Source organism: Mytilus galloprovincialis, chromosome 3 (genome assembly GCF_965363235.1).
Source record: "Mytilus galloprovincialis chromosome 3, xbMytGall1.hap1.1, whole genome shotgun sequence".
NCBI lineage: Eukaryota > Metazoa > Mollusca > Bivalvia > Mytilida > Mytilidae > Mytilus > Mytilus galloprovincialis.
This window is the reverse complement of record NC_134840.1, coordinates 1,377,117-1,390,364: the sequence shown is the minus strand read 5'-3', so window position 1 is coordinate 1,390,364 and position 13,248 is coordinate 1,377,117. Positions and strand designations below refer to the sequence as shown.

At 31.3% G+C, this 13,248-nt stretch overlaps 1 protein-coding gene and 1 long non-coding RNA gene across 2 annotated transcripts in view; one reads left to right on the top strand and one right to left on the bottom strand.

The window, feature by feature from the left end:
- Positions 1-13,248, bottom strand: part of LOC143069844 (CD109 antigen-like) — an 83,738-nt gene that overhangs the window by 40,466 nt on the left and 30,024 nt on the right. The window contains exons 18-20 of the mRNA XM_076244648.1: positions 12,544-12,715; positions 7,031-7,148; positions 6,613-6,726 (exon numbers count right to left, since the gene is read on the bottom strand). Of these exons, the coding sequence (XP_076100763.1) occupies positions 6,613-6,726; positions 7,031-7,148; positions 12,544-12,715 (404 nt within the window). The remainder of the gene's footprint in view (positions 1-6,612; positions 6,727-7,030; positions 7,149-12,543; positions 12,716-13,248) is intronic.
- Positions 244-5,308, top strand: LOC143066907 (uncharacterized). The gene is made up of 3 exons (XR_012975778.1): positions 244-595; positions 3,612-3,697; positions 4,858-5,308. It is a non-coding gene; the product is annotated as an uncharacterized LOC143066907 (long non-coding RNA).

Below are 13,248 nucleotides of genomic sequence, written 5' to 3'. Positions count from 1 at the left end.
CAGCATTTTGGAAATAATTAACTTTTTTAGCATTATAAACACTTTTCATATGAATCATATTTATAAAACAATGTAAATGTAATAAGGTCACAAGGTGGACGATAAAGTGCGTAGGAACTCATTAAATGCACAAGTGACTCTTTTCATAAAAAGGTCCGTGTAACTCCGTAAACAATTGTCTGCGTAACACCCGTTATTGTACTTATTTCTTTTTTTTTTATATAAAATAATATCTTTATTGCACTTTTCTTTGCTGTTGTTACAAATTACTCGACCTACAGCAGTGGGTCGAGTATCCCTGTGAATTAGTCACTGGATAACCAGGGAATTTATGCAGTGAATTCATATTTATAGATAGTTTGTTAGTTTTACAGTTCATGGTTATTACAAACATTTTACAAACTATATTGTTTCATGATTACGGAAAGTGTACAGTTTTGTCCGGTTTTGTTTTTAAAGATTAAAACTTTATCATCATTGACCTTTAACCTTATTGATGAAAACCGTTGAAGCTGGTTGATCAATTGTGCGGATTAATTTATACGTTTTATTGATACTCACGAACAACTTAAACTTAAGTTAAAAATTATATGTGGTAAGTTTCGACATTGTAAATGGAAATTCATTTGATTAAGTGATAAAGTGTGTAATAAATGCGTTTTGAGACAAAATTCTGTACATTTTCACGAAGCTTGCTGTTTTGGTTTATTACCACGTGTTCAGATATATTGTCAACTTTTGCTACACAAATTTTATACATGAAAATATATTAAATCTAGCTATTCATGATCATATGTATCTTTTTACATCATTTAAAAATTTGCTGTTTTTAGCATTAATATATTTGTTAATTTCGTATGTGTTTAAAAATTCATTTCTAAAAACTGCATAAGCGTCTATGCCTTTTTGTTTATAATTTGATATATGAGTACTTTTATGAACTGAATATATTAAGACAGTTAGGAAGAGATTTATATCATTATACATAGGATCATGTATTTTATAGCCCAGTACTAAAGTTTTAAAATTAAAAATATGTGACCCAATTTTGATTTTGCTTACAAGTACATATATTTTCTTCCAAAATTCATGAAAGAATTGACATTTGAGAACAAAGTGTTCGTAATCTTCAGTCAAGTTACACAAGTCACACATACTTGTTTCTTGTATGTGCCATTGTAGTAATAATTGTTTACATCGGAGGATGTAATGGAGTAATTTCCATCTTAACATTTTATATTTGTTATTTATTAAATAGGTAAAAGTAAATTGAAGCACATTATTTATTGGAGTGATTGATTCTAGATTGAAGATGTTTTTCCATTTGGAAAATCCTAGTGGTCTCTCATCCTTTTTGTTATTAAAATGGTTTGGATGACATATTTTCAAATAATTTTGATTTTTTGTTAACAGTCAAGGACAAGTTTAATTTTGTTTTTATAGAAGTTTTCAAAGATTTGTCAGATTTTAATGTACTAACCCATTCTTTTGGAATACAATTTTTCAATTTTAAAAGTTCGGAGATCCAATTAGTTTTTGAGGTTAGTTTCTCCAATATAACTTTTTGTGATATGTGACCTTTTTGATCAATTATATCGTTAATGAAAATAATACCATCTTTTATCCAATTTAGGTAAACTAAACATTTTCCTTTAAATTTTATGTTTTTATTACCCCACAACATTTGCTGCCTAATATTTCTAAAATTTATGATAGGTGTATTACTTGATAGTGTATTATTTGCTTCGTACCAGCTCTTTAACATGTTCAAGTAAAATGAGGGTAGTATATTACTTAAATTAGGTAATGATTTTATGTTGTCGGGCATCATATGAAATATAAGGTTGTTTTTACCAAATTTATTGAAATAATATGTTGGAATGACTTTCCAATTAGCAAATTCTTCTGCGGTTAATCGTTGAACCCATGAAATTTGTAATGCATTCAAAAAAGTAATCAATGTCTTTCATTTTTAGACCTCCATTTGTGTAATCTTTGGTAAGTGTTGAACGTTTTGCCTTTTCTTTTTTATTATTCTATATAAAATTGTATATGAGTTTTTTAAAATCTTTTATGTTCATTTGGGGTATTGAAACAATCGAAGCTAAAAAAGTAAGATTAGGTAAAATAAGCGACTTAACAACTGTTATTCGACCTATCATTGTTAAATTTCTTTTTTCCCAATCAAGTATTAATTGTTCTGACTGTTTCATTGTCTTTTCAATATTTAATTTGTCACATTCACTTTTATTTAATCCAAAGTAAACACCTAGACTTTTAATTGGTTCCTTGCTCCAGTGTATATTTTCAATTTTTTCTTTACAATGTTTAAGTCTACCCAACCATATACCTTCTGTTTTAGATTTATTCAGTTTTAAACCAGAAAGCGTTCCAAATATTTCTATTAGGTTCAATGCTTGGTGAATTTCATTTTTAGAATTCAGAAAGAGGGTTGTATCATCAGCTAATTGGGAAATTTTTAGACTATGTGTTTTTTCATCAAGTTTAATTTGAAACCTTTAATGTTAGAATCTTGTCTTACTCTACAGGCCAAGATTTCAACTGCTATTACAAAAATAAGAGAACTTAACGGACATCCTTGTTTTATACCACGGTGAAGTCTATAGGTTTCTGAGATCCAGCCGTTATTAGATAGGCATCCTTTAGTATCATTATATAAAGTTTTTACCCATTTTAAGAAGGAAGGTGGTACTCAAATTTTAATAGGGATTCATACATGAAGGGCCATTCTAAAAAATCAAAGGCTTTGGAAAAGTCTATGAACAATAAGATTCCTTCTATATTAATTTTTTCTGAGTAGTCTATTATATATTGAATCTGGCGAATATTAAAACCTATGTACCGACTTTTAATATATCCATTCTGATCACTATGAATAATTTTGGACAACACTAGCTTTAATCGCTGCGCTAAGGCATAGGCCATAAGCTTAGTATCTACATTTAATAAAGTGATTGGCCTATAGTTGTCTAATGATAATGGATCATTTTTTTTTATATAATAAGGAAATAACACCCATTTTTTGGAGTGTTGTAATTTCTTCTTTTTCATAGCATGTATTAAATACTTTTACTGCGGATTCTTTTATGTATGACCAAAAGGTACGATAAAATTCTACACTTAAACCATCTAGTCCAGGGGATTTATTTAGTTTCATATTAAATATAGCATTTGTACATTCTTCTACTGTTAGGTTGCCCCCCAATAGTTCACTCTCAGTATTGGATAGTGAGTGGTCTATCTTTGTTTCACTTATACTTTCATATATATTTTGGTAATAGTTTTTCCCAAGAATAAGAATATCGGATGCATCTGTAACAATGTTACCTTGATTATTTTTGAGGGCAGAAATAGTTTTCTTAGTTTGTCTTGATTTTTCAAGACCCAAAAAATATTTTGTGTTTTTTCCCCTTCTTCTGCCCATTTGACTCGAGATCTGATTTGTGCACCTCTAGTTTCTTTTATATATAAATTTTGTAAATTGTTTTCTACATTACTTATTTCTATTTTAGAATGTTCAGAATTACTTGATTTTTCGTATAAGAATTTTAACTTATTTTCTAAATGTTTAATTTCATTTTTACTTTCAGCAGCCTTTTGTTTGCAGTATGTAATGGTTGCCTCCCTTACTTCAGTTTTCAGAATGTCCCAAGTAACTCGAGGATCGTTATTTTTGGTGAGTATTATTTCTTTATGGGTGTCAATTAATTTAATTATTATTTCTTTGTATTTTGTATCATTCAGTATACTGTTATTTATCTTAAAGAATCCTTTGCCTTTATTTTGAGCTTTAAGTCTTATTTGTAAAGAGATCGCTTGATGATCTGTATGAGATATAAGTGCAGGTCTTATGTCTGCAGATATTATGTGAGGTCTTATATCTGGGCTTATTAGAAAAAAATCTACTCTGCTTGCAACACTTTTATTGTTTTTTCTTCTCCATGTAAACTGGCTGGTGTTTTGATTTAGTTCTCTCCAAATATCAATAAGTTTATATTTTTTTATTAGTTGCTTTAAACTGTTGACAGGTTTATTTTGATTATTAGAGCTAATACTTTTTCTATCATATGAAGTTAAACTTTCATTCATGTCACCACCCATTATTAATATTCCTAAGCGGTTATTATTAATGATATTGTTTACTTTTTTGAAAATTGTGTTTCTAATTCGACGAATGTTCGGAGCATACACATTCAGTAGTTTAAAGATATTACCATCAAGTTCTATATTAATGAGTATTATTCTTCCATCATTATCTCTAATTTCATTTATAGTTTTATGTTTTATGTTCTCTTTGATAAGAATTGATACACCTCTCGATTGTAAATTTCCGAAACTATGGTACAGTTTGCCTTTTATCTCATTGTTTATAAAATTTTCGTTTTTTTTTTTAATAAAATGTGATTCTTGTATAAATAGAATATTACAGTTTTGCACCATAGGTTTAATCTTTCTTTTTTTTCTTTTTGCCCTAAGCCTTGACAGTTTAGGGAACATATATTTAGTTTTTCACTCATAATAGACATAATTCATTTCTATATTACACATGTCCTCAGAATTATACAATAGAGACAATAGGCTGAGCTTAAATAATAGATAAGTTGATGTCATATTGTTAATACACAAACTTATAATTTTTACATACACATATAAATTATACACATATAAATTATACAAATTGGGATATATTTCTAAATAACATAGTATCATGCGTTTAAAACCAACATTAATAACAATCAATAGTATGTTGTATGAGATAGTCATACATGTATACTTTATATTCCAATAAGGCAGAAAATTCAATCTTATTATTGTTACATTTATTTTTATTTTCAGGTTGAGTCTATTGCATAGAAGAGATTTTTGCAACAATTGTAGTTTGTTTTTAAATATCCTGTGAAAAACAAGGAAGAAGAGCTCAAGAAGATGAAATGATTGTGCAATGCATATGTGTGACGTACATTTTTTGGAATTTAACAGACATAATAGTCTTGGATTTGTGATAGTGATTGGATTATGTCTGCGTGAAAATGTGATTCTAGAATTTTTCTGATCTAATCTGAATGTCTTTGCATAAAGAACTGTTGATATATCATAACATTTTTTTGGCATAAGAAAATTGTTACAGATTTCGTTAACAAAACATTTGATAGCTGTGATCCAGTTTTTGATATGACATATAACTGGTGGATGATGTATGGAAATTTGTTTGTCATAAAGTGAATCGTGGATTTTTAAAAAGATAATGCTATTCAGTATCAAAAATAAATTACATTTATATCTATAATTTTGTATTACTCTTTCATGGGAATATGTATAATCTACTATTATACCATATCCGTTTTTTTGTTTATTTTTTATAATATAGATAAAAACAACAAAGGTGACAAAAATGACATATATAAATTTACATACGCACATAATTAATTAAAAGATGTTTGAGTGTTATTTACACAACATAAGGGGGATATAAAAAAACAGTTTATGATTCTTTAATTTAAACTACATGTACACTGCCTGATTTTGTATCGTCATCAATTGAGTTAATGCCCTTTTTGTTTTTGAATAGGGACCGATCGTTCATGTACTTCATCAGTTGGTGTTGTTGCTGGACGCTTTTCATTACGAGAATCTGGTGTACCTGCGCTAAATTGAAACATCGTTGTCTGTATGTTTGACTGTTTACCTTTAGCGTCTCCTGTTTTTTTCCTTTGTTTTGTTGACTTCTTTTTTTTTTCTTTTTGGGGTTTTCGACTTCCTCCAAAATATCACTGACTTTGTTATCAAAGGAAAAAGTAGATTTGGTTATTTTCTTTGAGGCCTTTCCAAGCACACTTGATACCTCTTGTGTATTGGTATTTGTTGATGTTGATCGGGGAGTTGCTACATTTTTACTTTCTTCTGGTTGATCATCAATTGACTCTGTATTTGATTCAACACTTTCAGTGTCACTTTCGGAAGAGCAGCGGTTTTTTTTATCATTATCGTGAGGCATGCTGTTACACTCCTTGTTTTGCGCATCAAAACTAGGACAGTCTGCCTGCTTATGACCATGAAGCTTGCATTGCTTACAGACCCAATGGTTCTGACAGTCGCGAAATCTGTGACCATTTTGTAAGCATTTGTTACATACTAGAGTGTCATTTAAAGATGGTATTTGGTCTTTGTGAAAGACCATAGCTCTGTATTTTCCTATTTTGATTATTCTTGGTAGGGGGTTTTCTAAAGGATCACAAAAAAGAATGCGATCTCCAGTTTGACAGTTTGTCAGTAACCCGTCTACACGAAGTCGTTCTCTATTTAGTTTATGAACACTACATTTGCCTTCACTTTCGATAGCTCTCAAGATCTGACCGTCGTCAGCAGAGCAAGGTACTTATTTCTATAGCTCTACTGGGGGGGGGGGGCAAGGTAATAAAAACAATGTTAGTTATCCAATCAGATTAGAGTAAAGAACAAGCTAAGTGTATTTATGTTATTAAAAAAATTAGTCTCATCTTAATAATGAGAGAACCTTTAAAATCGATCAATATACTTTTACATCAACTTATACATTTATTATTAAAAAAAGTAAAACGTATAAACTTTTACCTGTTGATTTCGGTTTAAGTAATTAAATACTGTGGCTTGAACTATAATAACCTCCCCTCGTATGGCAGAATATGGAAGTTCAAAACGCATGAAAAATCTTTGGAAAGTTGTTAACTGAAATATATTGTGTTATCTTTACTATTGATTTGTGTGTTATAAGTATTGTTCTTGAATGGATAAAATTATACATTTTCTACAATTTGTTTTGCATAGTATAAAATTATTGTGCTGCTTCAAAATTACATGATCACCTACCATAAAGTGATAAATACTGCTAATTGCGTTGAAGATTTTTCTATATGTATTTTTTTCTTTTATAACACCTAGACAAATAACCGACTTATAAACTTATAAACAGACCTTTGTCTTAAAAATCATAATTCCGTTTAATTGTAAACTCATAAGATATATTAAATACATTTGCAGTATTTGTCGCAACTCCGAGACCGGTTCTGGGATTAACAGCAAATGCTGATGCAATCCATTCTGTAATAGTATCCGGAGCTGTAGTTCTTATTGTTGCCGTTCCATCCGAACTGAAATGAAATTAATGCTATCAATTAGATATAATTGAATAGATTCAATAGTATAGACCGAATTTAATTTACATATGCAGCTGTAAATGTTACTACCTAGAAACTTTAGGCACGAACATAAACATCAGGAGATGTGTTATGATTAAAATGAGACAACTATCCACCATAAAACAACTCAAGTTTATGTAAGCAACTATAGGCAAACCTAATGCATTCAACAGATAACAGAAGAAATGTCATATATCCAGGGTTATAAACAATAGAATTCGTATATAAGAATATTTTGAACGGGAAACAAGCATTCTTCTATAACTAACTGTGCGGTTTGAGCTGATTATTTATCTATTTGTTGAAATTCCCGATGTTACGGCGTTCAGACAATGTGCGCTTCTCCTCGTTTGTTAAATCATAATGCATGAGTAATCATTGTCTAACCAAGTCACCTTCATAACAAGACATGAATGAACATGCTATTTAAATTCATCTTACCTTTCAAAACGATTATAGGTGAAACAACTGTAATTTGTATTTCCTACTCCTCATCCTTGTTTCTTATATGTTGTCTGCGATTTAATGGTTTAATAAGGTTATCCAAAATATTTTGTTGAAAATTTGTGGTACTGGAAATTTACTTTTAATATTTCTTACTATTTTTTTACTAAAAATTATTGTAATATTTAGGTACCAGTATTTAACAGTACTTGATTTTTACTAAAAAAAATTGGTACAGAAATAATACCAATAGAGATCACAATATTTCATGTTTAAAAGTCATAAGGTTAAGAGATTTGAAATAGAGAAACCTTCAAAATGCTGGAAATGTAATGGTGTAACCAAAAATCTGTAGTACTTGAATTTCAAGTTCAAATCAAATGCTGTTAAATACAGGTACCTAAATATTAAGTAATAAAATAGTACTGAATATCAACAGTAGATTCCCAGTACTAGTTTTGTGGTACAGAAATAGTACCTATGCAAAAAGTAGCTGTGTACAAGAATTTTCATTATTCCTAAATATTCAGAGTAGAAGTCGCTCAGTATAAGATGTACATAATATTTCACTCTAATATACAGAGATACTTTTGTTTGAAATAAATGGCAAGCACTTTTATTAAAGTATATTTACAGGTGCCAACTGCCACGTCATTTTGTCTATGGCAGAAAATTGTGTCATTGACTACCATATCGAAATTTTTGTTTGTTTGTATATTTAGGTATTTTGTAAGGTTCAGGTATCCAATATTTAGATGAAAGACTTTCGTAATCAGTTTAAATCTAGTATTACGGAGAGAAGGGCGATTATTTTTATTTTTTTTTTTATTCAATGGGTTCGAAAAGGGATAATTTCCATAGGATTACAGAAACTTGAATACCTCGATCATACCTTGTCTTGAGGTGAAATAACAAAAATGTCGAACTGAAAGGAAAATTCAAAACGGAAAATCACCAATCCTATGTCAAAATTGAAAGCTCACAAATATTAAACAAATGGATAACAACTGTCATATTCTTGACTTGGTACATACATTATTTATGTAAAACCTAGATAAAACTTTTACTTATATTACAGTCGCATACAATTCCATTAAATTAACTGCAATGTGTAAACTAAGCAAACAGATATAAAAGGAACAAATGTAAAAATTAAAGGGATGTAGACAACAGTCAACGGTGTAAAATAATCTTTAAAATTAATAATTTAAAAAATAAATTGAAAATTAAATTAAATGTCATACAAGTAAGAGGTTTAGTTAGCTATAAAACCAGGTTCAATCCACCATTTTCTACATAAAAAAATGCCTGTACCAATGCAGGAATATGACAGTTGTTATCCATTCGTTTGATGTGTTTGAACTTTTGATTTTGCCATTTGATTTGGGACTTTCCTTTTTTGAATTTTTCTCGGAATTCAGTATTTTTATGTTTTTTCTTTTTAAACAAGAAAAACAAAATGATGTATAAACAAAGCACATTGACAATACGAAATAAAAGAACAAAACAAAATACCATAGCACAGTAACAAAATGACGAGATGTATAATACCGAGCCATGTCAAATGGACATTATTAAAAATAGACTTAACAATAACAGTTAATAGTTTACAAAGACAAATAAAAAAAAAACACTTTAACACGTAGTTAAGATGATAAACAAAACAAAGTCTTTTCCCCAAGATCATTGTGCATAATTTGTGGAGCTGATAAGAAAGCATTAACAACAAACTCTTTGTATTTTTCAATGAACTAGGTTACAGCATGTCTCTATTATTCTATCTGCTTTAATCGTATTGGTTTAGAATGTAGCTGATAAATACAATATCAACAATTTAGCTCTGACACTCTACGATACGTTATTCGTAAAATAACGAAAATACCGAACCAAAGGAAAATACAGGACAGAAAGTACCAAAACAAATGACAAAATCAGAAACCTCAATTAACATTGTCAGTCGCGCGTTTTGTATACAAAGGCAGTGACATAAGACTCAAACCAAACTAAACACATTTATTCAAAAACCAGTTGTTGGCATGACACGGGTTATGTTCTTCTCATATATGTCATGATGGTGATACTAAACACCTCACGGGAAGGAGTGTGCCTGATATTCATATGATAAAATCATAATCTTTCAATCAGTTTGAATGAAGTCTGGAGCTGGCATGTCAGTTAACTGCTAGTAGCCTGTTGTTATTTATGTATTATTGTCATTTTGTTTATTTTCTATGGTTTCATCTTCTGACATCAGACTCGGACTTCTCTTGAGCTGAATTTTAATGTGCGTATTGTTATGCGTTTACTTTTCTACATTGGCTAGAGGTATACGGGGGGGTTGAGATCTCATAAACATGTTTAACGCCGCCGCAGTTTTGCGCCTGTCCCAAGTCAGGAGCCTCTGGCCTTTGTTAGTCTTGTATTATTTTAATTCTAGTTTCTTGTGTACAATTTGGAAATAAGTATGGCGTTCATTATCACTGAACTAGTATATATTTGTTTGGGGGCTAGCTGAAGGATGCCTCCGGGTGCGGGAATTTCTCGCTACATCGAAGACCTGTTGGTGACCTTCTGTTGTTGTTTTTTCTATGGTCGGTCTGTTGTCTCTTTGACAAATTCCCCATTTCCATTCTCAATTTTATCATTTTTTTCAAAAAGGTGGAAGTTTATGAATCATTGAGAACCGCCATTTTCATAAGGCTTTGTCATATTCATCTGAGGTAATGTTTGCCTCTCTTAAAAGTATACATAATCAAAAAGCTTGATCTGTTTTTCCAATCTGTACTACTACGATAAGTATTGAGAAAGAAATTTGAATTGCAAAAACCATAGTCCGACGAGCTTTTCTGTAGCGTTTACCTCAATTTGAAAGCTCAAAATTGAAATTTTAAACCGAGGATATATTAGAACAAGAACGTTAATACCCAATGGACAAAAAATGGAGCGTTCGTACCTTTTGTGTGATTGACAAAATTGAAATGAAAGATACATTTCAACTGGTTATTCAGGGGTATCAAATGCAAGTACTTGAATTTTTATATTAAGAAGGTAAGTATTTTGAAATTTTAGATATGACCATAGAATCAAATATTAAAAAGCAGTATTATCCATGAAATTTTCCTGGATTTCGTAAATATTTGTGAACCACGAATTTTAATGTTCAACGCAGCACAAAAATCCTGTCCGCTTGAATGCATATTTTTGAAAAACCACTAAATTAAATATCCACGAAATAATCGATATATTCATTTAAAAAGTAACCACGAAAATAAATGAATCCACAAATTGTTATACGAAATTACTGAATACTTATATCAATATAGAAATAAGAAGTTAAGTAATTTGACAGTGACCCAAATCCACGTTTCCGGAAATTTCTCCCAACAGATGCCAATGGAGCAGATGCTGCTCCTTCTCATCAGATAATACCCCAACGTGCCAATTCAGCTAAAACAGGTAACCTTAGTATTTCCAAAATATAGCAATCGATAAGAAACTCTTGATGAATGAAAAGTGGAAGGAACGATTTTTTTTAATATATAATGCATGCGCATCCAGCTATAGCAAACTTATATGTCCCACATTCAACCTTTGCAAGGCAAAACTTTCACCTTGTTATATTGCCCCTATTGGGTAATAATTTTCTTTAAACTGGAGAAGAAAAGTCAATAATAAACCCTATCATGATCATATTATACATCTATCCCATTGAGCTAGAGATAAAGGATACTACAGATACAGTCGGCCTCACATCTTGACTTACATCTAAAAATTACCAATAACGGTTGGTTGAAAACAAAACTTTACGACAAAAGAGATGATTTCAGCTTTTCAATTGTGAGACTTTCCATTTCTAAGTAGCAACATTCCAGCAGCACCTGCATACGGGGTATATATCTCCCAATTGATAGGATATTCCCGTGCTTGCATTTCCTATAATGATTTTCTTGATAGAGGGTTGCTGCTCACAGAGAAGCTATTTAACCAAGAGTTCCAAATGGTGAAGTTGAAATCATCCCTTCGTAAATTTTACGGACGCCATCACAAGTTGGTGGACCGTTATGGAATAACCGTTTCACAAATGATATCGGATATGTTCCTTTCGTCGTAACTACAACCCCCTTCCCTTTCATGAATGTGACCTACCGAATTAGACTATTAGTTGCATGATTGTTTTATTAGTTGTTAGTTGCTTTGAACTAGCTGTCAGATAACTGCGAGTACTCTCAGATCTGTTCATTGTGTCTTTTTGTGTCGGGATGTATAAGTACCGGGCCACGTTCACTTGTATTTTGTCCTTCTGATGAGTTAAGCCTTTTCAACTGATTTTTATAGGTTGTTCTTATGTTGCACTGTTATACCACTGTCCCAGTTTAGGGGAGGGTTGGGATCCCGCTAACATGTTTAACCCCGCCACATTATTAATTATATACTCCCCAGTCATGGAGCCTGTAATTCACTGGTTGTCATTTGTTTATGTGTTACATATTTGTTTTTCGTTCATTTTTTTTTTTGTACATAAAAAAGGCCGTTAGTTTTCTCGTTTGAATTGTTTTACATTGTCTTATCGGGGCCTTTTATAGCTTACAATGCGGTATGGGCTTTGTTCATTGTTGAAGGCCGTACGGTGACCTATAGTTGTTACACGACGGGTGCCACATGTGGAGCAGGATCTGCTTACCCTTCCGGAGCACCTGAGATCAGCCCTAGTTTTTTGGTGGAGTTCGTGTTGTTTATTCTTTAGTTTTCTATGTTGTGTCATGTGTGCTGTTATTTATTTTTCTTTTTTCACTTTTAGCCATAACGTTGTCAGTTTGTTTTAGATTTATGAGTTTGGCTGTCCCTTTGGTATCTTTAGTCCCTATTTTACAGAAATTGATTAATGTTAATTGTAATGTCTCACCCTGTAGTGCTGTTTACCCACAACCATGTTTCTGGAAAGTTCTTCCGTGTTCGGGTGGGAACTGCAAGACTTAAACCTCCTCCTCCTCCAAGGCCCCCAAGGCCCCCTCCAATACCACCATCGGAGGATATAGATGCTGCAGACAGTCTACGTAGTCCAAGAAAATTTTCGCCTGAAATAAAATCAATTCCTACCTTCAATCAGGATGTATTCATAAATTTGTTTTAAAAAAGATTCTCCTGGTATGAACGCTTTTGCGTTTCCCTCATTATAATTTGTAAATACTTCATTACCTTTTACTACCAAACAGGACGACCACCACCAGTATAATTTACATAAAACTACATGTAAATCCAAATACAAGCTGGCAATGAGATGAAAAGGCATGCTACACACTAGACAATGCTAATAATAAGAAAAAAAAGAAAGCTATATAACACAAAACTTTATTGAAGACGGTATATCAAGTTTTTTTTTAATAAACCCTAACAAAAAATACAAAAAACTAATTTTGGTACCAAATTAATTAAGCACAAGCAGTGGTTGTCGTTTGTTTATGTGTTACATATTTGTTTTTCGTTCATTGTTTGACATAAATAAGGCCGTTAGTTTTCTCGTTTGAATTGTTTTACATTGTCTTATCGAGGCCTTTTATAGCTGACTATGCGGTATGGGTTTTGCTCATTGTTGAAGGCCGTACGGTGA